The sequence below is a fragment of the Manis pentadactyla genome, chromosome 9 (genome assembly GCF_030020395.1).
Source record: "Manis pentadactyla isolate mManPen7 chromosome 9, mManPen7.hap1, whole genome shotgun sequence".
Lineage (NCBI taxonomy): Eukaryota > Metazoa > Chordata > Mammalia > Pholidota > Manidae > Manis > Manis pentadactyla.
Genome location: NC_080027.1, coordinates 10,563,982 through 10,572,791, shown reverse-complemented (window position 1 = coordinate 10,572,791; position 8,810 = coordinate 10,563,982). Strand labels below are relative to the sequence as shown.

At 61.7% G+C, this 8,810-nt stretch overlaps 1 protein-coding gene and 1 long non-coding RNA gene across 3 annotated transcripts; one reads left to right on the top strand and one right to left on the bottom strand.

Annotated features, from left to right (window-relative positions):
* RASSF7 (Ras association domain family member 7) lies at positions 1-2,693 on the top strand. 2 transcript variants are annotated; one of them, XM_036875907.2, is made up of 6 exons: positions 1-123; positions 745-870; positions 1,057-1,769; positions 1,851-1,970; positions 2,045-2,126; positions 2,209-2,693. In XM_036875907.2, exons 2-6 carry the CDS (start codon positions 747-749, stop codon positions 2,238-2,240), a joined length of 1,071 nt encoding a protein of 356 aa, XP_036731802.2. In that variant the 5' UTR covers positions 1-123; positions 745-746; the 3' UTR covers positions 2,241-2,693. The 2 variants fall into 2 exon arrangements, with proteins under 2 accessions (XP_036731802.2, XP_057362751.1); XM_057506768.1 differs by having other exon boundaries at positions 2,045-2,693.
* Positions 2,694-4,319: 1,626 nt separating this feature from the next.
* On the bottom strand, positions 4,320-5,775 carry LOC130684784 (uncharacterized). The gene is made up of 2 exons (XR_008999112.1): positions 5,677-5,775; positions 4,320-5,205 (listed from the first exon to the last, which is right to left on the bottom strand). It is a non-coding gene; the product is annotated as an uncharacterized LOC130684784 (long non-coding RNA).
* Positions 5,776-8,810: the final 3,035 nt, after the last annotated feature.

Below are 8,810 nucleotides of genomic sequence, written 5' to 3'. Positions count from 1 at the left end.
CGGTGGGCCAATGGAGCGGTGGGCCGGGCGTACGCGCTGTGCTGGAGGAGGCAGGTTGCAGCCCCGCTGGGCCTCGGGAGCAGCTGGTCCGAGTCCGCGTCCTGGAGGTCGGAGAACGCTCAGGTGAGCCGCGCCGGGTCCCGGATCCTCCTGGGTACGGGGCTCGTCCCCAAGCCGCCTCTGGCCGCGGCTCCGACGGAGGGGCACGGCCCGGGCCGCCACACCTGCGCCCACCCGGCGGCGGGGACAGCGGGCGGACACGGGGAGGTGCAGTCCGCGCCGGCTGGGACGGCGGGTCCGAGGTCTGAGTCTCAGGGGAGGGGGCATTCCCATGGCAGCAGGGAGCCGCGTCTGCGTGCGGTCGCCCTTAGGTGCCTGAGGACGGTGCTCGCGGGTGGGGCTTTGCCCTGTGCACCAGGTGACGCGCGGGGCGGGGTGGGTGGAGGGAAGCGGTAGAGGGCAGGAAGTCCTGGGACTGATTAATGATTCGCTTTGTTCCGGGAGCAGGGCGGGACAAGAGGAGGCTGGGAAGCCTCAAAATGCTCCAGGAGGGCAGACCGCTCCCCCCTTTAGGAGGCTGGTCTTGAACCCCCGCCCAGGAATGTGCTCAGTCCGGTGGGTGGGACTGAGCACTGGAGAGCAGGGCTGACCTTGAGGGGTGGCAGCCCTGAACTAGTCCTGGGAGTGACAGGCAGGCCAGGCTGTTGGTCAGTGACCCTGTGGCCTCACCCTCCCTGCGGGCAGGTATGCTCTCTGGGCTCCCAGCAATGGAGCTGAAGGTGTGGGTGGATGGCGTCCAGCGCGTGGTCTGTGGGGTGTCAGAGCAGACCACCTGTCAGGAAGTGGTCATCGCCCTAGCCCAAGCCATAGGTGAGTTTCCCTCAGGCACAGACTGCCCAATAGGTGCACCTGGGGTGGGGCCGGGCCCTCTGGCCCCTTCTTCCCCCACCGAGAGAGGGGGAGCTGGTTGCTGATCCCTCTTGCCCCCTCCCAACTCCTCCAGCCAGGTAGATGGAGGGTGGGGGGATGTGAGCTGACCCTCTCCTCCTACCCCAGGCCAGACAGGCCGATTTGTGCTCGTGCAGCGTCTCAGGGAGAAGGAACGGCAGCTGCTGCCCCAGGAGTGTCCAGTGGGTGCTCAGGCTACCTGTGGACAGTTTGCCAGCGATGTCCAGTTCGTCCTGAGGCGGACAGGGCCCAGCCTTGCTGGAAGGCCCTCCTCAGACAGCTGCCCACCGCCTGAACGCTGCCCAATCCGCGCCAGCCTCCCTTCGAAGCGCCGACCAGCACTAGGCCATGAGCCCCGGAAAGCACTGACCTTCAGTCTGGGGTGCCCTGGACTGGCTCTCAGTCCCACTCTGTCTGAGCCTGTGGCCCCCATGGCACCAGCACTGGGCCACTGCACAGACCTTCAGAGCCTAGAGAGAAGGGTGCGCAGGAATGCAGCTGAACTGGGCCAGGAGGCCTTCTGGGAACAGGAGCTGCGGCGGGAACAGGCGCGAGAGCGTGAGGGGCAGACACGCCTGCAGGCTCTGAGTGCAGCCACTGCGGAGCATGCTGCCAGGCTGCGGGCCCTGGACGCCCAGGCCCGGTCCCTGGAGGCCAAGCTACATCTGGCTACAGAGGCCCCAGGGCCACCCTCACCCACAGCATCTGCCACAGAACGACTGCGCCGGGACCTGGCTACCCAAGAGCGGCAGAGTGAAGAGGTGCAGGGCAGCCTGGCCCTGGTGACCAGAGCCCTAGAGGCTGCCGAGCATGCCTTGCAGGTGAGCCCATTGGACCCTGCACCAATTTCCCCCAACTTGGTGGATTTGGGAGTTGGTCTCTGAGGGTCCCGTGTGCCCCAGGCCCAGACCCAGGAGCTTGAGGAGCTGAACCGGGAGCTCCGTCAGTGTAACCTGCAGCAGTTCATCCTGCAGACCGGGGCTGCAGTGCCGCACCCCCCACGCCCACGGCCAGACACACAGGTCAGAGCATCCCAGAGGGAGGCCAGGTTGGTGGGGGCTTGGCCAGGCTCCAAGCTGACCTGCTCTCCCCACAGGATCTTCTGCCTCTGACCAGAGAAGAGCCCCTCATGGGAGCCCCCCGGAGTTCAGCCCTAGTGTCCAGCCTAAGCTCAGAGAGTACGTCTGTCTCCCCCACTCTGGGTGGGACAAGGTCCTCCTGTGGCTCCTGCAGCCTCCTCAGCTTGTGTCCTCCCCACAGTTGTCCCCATGAGGAAGAACTCCTGGAGGTAGCAGCTCTTGTCCCAAAGTAGACACCACTGCCAGCCCAGCCCTGGGCTCTGATGACATGGGCAAGGCAACTGAGGCCAGCCCAGCCTGAATGACGGAAGGAGAGTCAGTGGTCACGGAGGTTCTTTCCCCATGCAGTGGGCTGCCCTGGGCCCAAAGAAAAGCACCGAGGAGCCCTGTGGTTTTCCGCAGGGCAGAGGGGGAAGCTGAGGACTCTTACCCCAGTCCTCACCAAGTGTGCCAAGCCCCCTGGAGAGGCACATGACATGGCCAGCTCAGACTCACTAGGACCCAAAGGCTACAACTCCTTACTTGGGACAGGAGATGCACAGATGCTATGTTTGACCTGTGGGTATGTGCTCACATGTGGGATGTGTCCTTCACCCTGTGTGTGTGTGCTGCCTCCCCTGCCCCAACACTAAGACCTCAATAAACCGCCCAGAGTGGTTGAGTGTGTCCTGAGATTGCACTGGGGTCTGTGCCGTCTAGAACTTGAGAGTTGCGGGGGAGTACACTAAGCTGCCTGGGGCTGAAGATAGACAGGGCTACTGAGACGGTTTCCCAGGGACTAACCAGTGGTCAATTGTATCCAGGCTGGGGCTCTCAAGGCTTCATATTTCAGGATGCTGTGCCCACCTACCCCCAGGGGCTCTCCTTGGCAGCCTAAGACTGGTTGGAGTTGGACAGCCTGGGGCAGCCTCAGCCCTGGCCTGGGTTTCTGTTTGGACCCCTCTTCTGCCTGGCTCCCCTCATCTGGCCCACTGCTCACTGGCAGCGGGAACTGCCACCCTCTCTGGGGTGGCTTGTGTATTTGGGGACTCAAGGACATGCCAGACCCACCTGTCAGGTTTACTGAGTCTGAGAGCTTACAGGGACAAGTCCCTAGATTCCTGTGTCAGTCAGGCTTTGCCTGAGGAACAGTGCAGGTCAGGTGAGCGTGCAGCCACCCTACCTTCTGACATGGCCCTCCACTCCCCAGATGGGCATGAGGGCTCTGCTGCACACCTGCAGCCTTGAAACTAGGGCAGGGTGACGTCCAATTGCAGTCCTAGTCCTGCGACAGGCCTCAGGTGCCCACCAGAGGGCTACTGCTGAGATTGGTGCTCTTTGTGATGGCCAGAGTCTGGGGGGCTCTGAGGCTCAGGTGTACCCATGGGTAGTGGGGTTGCGGACATCCCAGATCATGAGGGTCTTAGTGCTGAGTTTGGGTGTGGGCAACTTTGGGATGGACTCTGCCTTCTTCCAAGGTAGCTGAGTCAGGCCCAGTATTCCCCACTTCCTTTGGGGCATGCTGTGGGGGGCATGAAGCCCTGAGCCTGGGGGGGTTGGGGGCAAGAAAGCCAAGGGCCCAGCTTGTAAGGAGCACCCCCGCCAAGGTAGAGCAGGCCAGGCCACGGTGGAAGGCTTCTGGCTGATGTCAGAGGAACCTGACCCAGGCTTCCTCTCTGCAAAGCCCCCAGCCTGACCCCTCTGCCCAGCTCATAGGAGGCCCTGTGACCCCATATAGGGTCCCCCACAGGGTTACACAGGGTGCAGCCTGGCATGCAAAGGCTGATTGGGCTGTGCCCTGGGTGGGAGGGCTGGGGGCTGGGGAAAATCACCACCAAGTCCAAAGGGCCTGCTCCCTTCACCTGCAGCCCCCACGTATGGATGTTCCTTGGGGCACCAGCCCTGAGTCCCAGCATGGGGTCATCTCCCAAGCTGAGCACATAGGCCAGCAGGGGGCAAAGCCAGGTGCCTTCTAGGGACCACCCTACACACACACAGTATGGGATGGGACTGGAGTCGTGTACTTCCCCACCCTGCAAAGGGAAGCAGACCCAGAGCTGGCAGGGCTCATGCACCCGAGTCTCCTGTGTCCATTTTCAGGGAACACCAGTTCCTTCTGAAGCTACCGCCAGGGTTCTGCCCCTGGTCTGCTGTTGGCTGAGGAAGCTAACAGCCCTCTTCACTTTGGAGCGGATCCTCAGGCAGCCACTGTATTCTGGGATGAACAACCTTCCTCCTCTGTGGCCGTTCCAGTGGGCAAAACCCCGTGCCCCCAGTAAGTTGCCAGAAGTGCTTTGGGTCACTAAGCAATCCTTTGCATTGTTGAAAAGTTTACTTTGTTTTCAAAGTACAGTTAAAGTTTCAATGACATGAGGCATGCTGAGGTAAGGAATGGCCTGGCTGCCCCCAGACGTCCTGCCCAGGCAGTGCAGGGCTGAGACAGGCCAGGCCATCCCCCAGGCCAGATGGGCAGGACTGGCATAAGTGATCGCTCTGTGGGGGCCAGCAGTGCTTGGGAATAATGCTCAGAATTCCTATTCTCCTGAGGCACAGAAGTGCTTTCTAGAGCTGGTTGAACACAGCGGGTTCACCCACAGCCTCCTCATCACCTGCAGGACCTGGCCCTGCCAAGGTAGCCTGCTAGGTGTGGCACAACACACCATAATAACTGTTAGGATAGGGTCCCTCCAAAGGGAAGTCCAAATCCGTTCAAGTCCCCAACTAAGTCCACCTCTGCAGGCCTCTGACAACTGCAGCCACAGCTCCAGCCATCAACCCCCACTGCCCAGGAAAGGGCAGGCCGCTGCAGGAGGTGCCCTGGAGCTACTCTGGACACAACCACCAGGTCTGCATGGTGGACTTGAGAAACCCAGCAGGGAAGGTAGGCCTGGCAGACAGCCTGGGGCTTCTGCCAGGTGCCCCCACTGTTGGGAGAAGAACGTTGCCGGAGTCCACAAATGGGTCCTTGGCACTCTGACTCCCTTGAGTGGCACGGCTGAAATGTCAGAAATGCACTGAAAAGCCAAATCTGTCGCTATCTTCCTCAAGCAAGTTCCTGGAGGTGGCCCTCAGGAAGCTAGTCCCGGAGGCTTGGTCCTGAGGAGGAGATGCTGACCACAACACATGGGCCTGCCCAGGGCTGCCTGCAGGTTGGGCACATCCAGAAGGCTCTCCGAGGAACTCTGCACACGCTGGCACCCTGAGACACACAAGGAAAAGAAAATTCCCTCCAAGAGGGTGTCTGGCCCATCCTAAGCCCCATGTACAGAGGGCAGTGAAGCCCTCTGCATGTCCCCCTTTACCTCCACCCACTCTCCTGCTGCTGCAGACAGGCAGACCCGGTCCACTGGGGTCTCTCCCACCCTTGGCGCGCGCCCTCCGACCCGATGTGGCACCCCACTGTCCGACACAACAGGGTCACAGAGAGGCCAAAGCGGTCGCGCTGCCCAGGGACAGATCAGCCGCTGTCACACGCACAGTGGGTCCGGAGCATCGCAGTGTGCGGTGGGCAGTGGCTGCCCTGCGCCTGGAGGGACCGGCGGGCGGGTGGCGGGGTTGCCCCCCACCTCGACCCCTCTCTCCCCTCTAACTTGGACGTCCGAACCTCGCCACCCTTGCCCGGCCCCAGCCCCCGCTCCCGCCCGCCGGCCTAGGACCCCTTGCGCGTCACCTGCGACCCCGGCGCGGGGCCGTCGCCGACTCTCGGACCAACTTCCGCGGCAGCCGCGGCCCCTGACGCCCCCGCCTGCCCCGACCGCCCCGACCGCCCCGCGTCCCGCTCCCTCACCCGGCCCGAATGCAAATACGGGGGCCCCGCAGCCAATGGTCGGCCGGGGCGGGCCCGCCCTGCCGCGCCGCAGCCAGTGGGCGCAAGGTGGGGGCGGGGCGCCACGCCCTCAGCCGCGCGGCCCCCCCGCGGGCGCGGCCGGCGCGTTCCTTTCCGCACGTCGGCCTCGGGGCGGGGCCGCCACCTGCCGGGCGGGGCCTGCAAGCGCGCGGCCTTCCCCACGGCCCGCGGTGTGTTACGGCCCCGTGGACGCCCTGCGGGAGCCGGCGGACTCGGAAGCACGGAGGTGGCCGCGCCCTCGGGCTCACGTGCCGCCCGCGCCCACCCGGGCGCTCTGGCTCGCGGGAGGGACACCGGAGGCCGCAAAAGGCTCGGAGTCCGAGTCCGGGGTGGGCACCATGCGGGTGCAGGCCCTCGGCGGCGTGCCCCCTCCTTTGCGGCGTCCTGTCTGGGCGTTGAAAAGGTGTAAATCAAGAGAGTGGACTGTTTCAGACCTGGCCTTATCCGCTCCTGGGTGTAGCCCCAGAAGGCAGCTAAGGGAGCCTTGGCCCTTGTCCCCTCACCTCTACACGCCCCTCCCCTCCTTCACAAACTAGGGGGGAGATAGAATCGTGGGTCATCTGCGGACCCCTAATTGGGCAGAGAGGTGCCTGCTCTTCCTTTGTTCTGTACACAGGGGTCCTCATAAGTCCTCCGTGCCCCCTCCAAGGTAAGTAAGAGTGCCCCTCTTTCCCCCACCTCCCTCAAATCAACCAAAGTCCCCACCTGCCTCAGAGCCTGGCCTGCCACAGGACCCCACTCTCCTGGCTCCAGGCAGTTCCTGAGGGCCTCTCTGCCTCCCACTGCCACACTGCTCCTTGGCCCAGTGGCCATGCCACGTCAGCCTCAGCTGGCTACTCCTGCAGCCCTCCTGTCCCCAACTCACCACCTGCTCCCTGTCCTCCCTGCCCCCAGTGACTTCCTGCATCCAACACTCACCTGGGCTGGAGCCCACCAGCAGCCACAACCCAGGACAGGCCCCCTGCACCCCTCCCATCATCGTGGCCACTTCATTTCTACCTTCAAACCTGTTGCCTGGGTGGCTAAGTGCTGGGGCTCCAGGGGGCTCTGACCCTGCCTGGGATCTCAGGAGTGTGAGGCCTGGGGACAGAAATTCAAGTGTAGGGTGTTGTGGCTGTGATCAGCTGTGAGTGGGGAAAACACAGAGGATGGAGGTGCCAGCTCAGTTCTCAGGGTCAGAAGTGGGCCAGCAAGGCCTGGATGGTGTGGGTCTTGAAGGAACCCTGAGGAATCTGTGGGGTCCTAGAGAGGCCCACACCTTCAGGACAGGGCATAACGGGATGGGCAAACAAGGCAAACATTTGAAGAGAAGAAGCCTGTGATTCGGTGACAGGGAGTGGCCAAAAGTCAAGGTGACTCTGAGGTCTTGTTTTGCCCTACTGCATGACCCTAAGCTATGCCCCCCAGTCTTGGTGATTCCAAAGGAACCCTTTACACCCCCTGTAGTAGGTTGAATGCTGGTCACTCAAAAAGATATGTCATATCCCATATCCTAATGCCTAGCCTCTGTAAAGGATACCTTAGTTGGGAAAAGGGTCTTTGCTGCTGTAATTAACTTAAGGGTCTTGAGATCATCCTGGATTACCAGGGTGGGCCCTAAATCTAGTGACAAGCATACTTATGAGATACAGACATACAGGGAGAAGGCCATGTGAAGACAGGTAGGGATTGGGGTGATGTGGCCACAAGCCCAGGATGCCTGGAGCACCAAAAACTGGAAGTGGCAGGAAAGGATTCTCTTTACAAATTTCAGAGGGAGCATGGCTGCCAACCTTGATCTTGGACTTCTGGCTTCTAGGACTGTGAAATAATAAATTTTTGTTATCTTAAGCCACCTACTCTATGGTCATTTGTTGCAGTAGCCCCAGAGCACTAATACACTCACCTCTTTCATTCAGGGAACACAGCCCTGCTGTTTCCTCCCCCTGGCTCTGGCCTGTATGTGCATGCAGGCCTGATGGCAAGGGAAAGGGCTGGCCTGGGCTGGACAGAACAGCTCCACCCCGTCTGTGCCTGCCAGTGCCTGCCTGGGGCAGGAGCAGGGCAAGCCAGCACACGCCAGGAACCCAGCAAGGGCTTCAGAGAGCAGGTCTGTGAGGGACATGTAGGCAGGGTCCACACCACATCCTTGCTTGGCACGGGCATGTGAGAGGTAATAGGTTGGTGAGTGGCTGGTCAGAGTGCACCAGAAGTGACAGTACTGGTGGGGGTGAGTTATATGTGTCAGCACAGGGATGAATGCATCAGTATGTGGGATGTATAGATATGTGCCTATGTTCTCAAGATGCTGTACCTAAGCTCAGTTTGGGCTCAGATCAGTGGCTCTGGGCAGTTCCCTGAGGGTACATCTCACATCTGAGCACAGGTTAGCATGGATGGGTAAGTTATGCCTGACCAAGGATGCCTGCTGAGGAACTGGGCTTCGTATCTCATCTTGAGTGCATGTATTTATTGTGACAATGCGGCTTCCGGACGTCTGCCTCGCTGTTCTAGTCTGTTCCAGCCAGCCGCCAGAGGTATTCTGTCAGCCAGAGCATGTCAAGACCCCCAGCGCTCCCGGAGCCTCGGGCCACTCCCAGCACTGGACCCAACCACACTGGCCCCCTTTCCACGGGCGGGTGGCTCCCCGTTTCCGCCAGGTCTATCCCCACCAACTAACACTGGCGGGTCCTCCCACGGCTCCCGAGCCCCGGATTCTAACCAGCTTCATTCTTTAGCATAGCAATGCGCGGTGCAGAGATGTACAATGATCCTGTGCCCTGCGTGTCTGGACCAGACTGGACCCGGGCTGGGGTTTCGTCCCGCCGCGCCCTTGATCACGGTTTGGTTCACCCGTGAATGGAGGGTTCAAGGCTGCCATCCCAGAAAAGCGCCGCAAGGCCGTCGCAGCCTTGTTCTTCGCGGCCGCGCGCGCACCACAGCATCTCGCGCTCGGGGGCGGGGCCCGGGCCGCGGCG

Bases quoted from the DNA above. Each gene is read 5' to 3' on its own strand.
- RASSF7 (XM_057506768.1), top strand. From the start codon at position 747: ATGCTCTCTGGGCTCCCAGCAATGGAGCTGAAGGTGTGGGTGGATGGC. The intron at 871-1,056 runs GTGAGTTTCCCT...CTCCTACCCCAG, and splicing joins CGCCCTAGCCCAAGCCATAG to GCCAGACAGGCCGATTTGTG. The intron at 1,770-1,850 runs GTGAGCCCATTG...CGTGTGCCCCAG, and splicing joins CTGCCGAGCATGCCTTGCAG to GCCCAGACCCAGGAGCTTGA.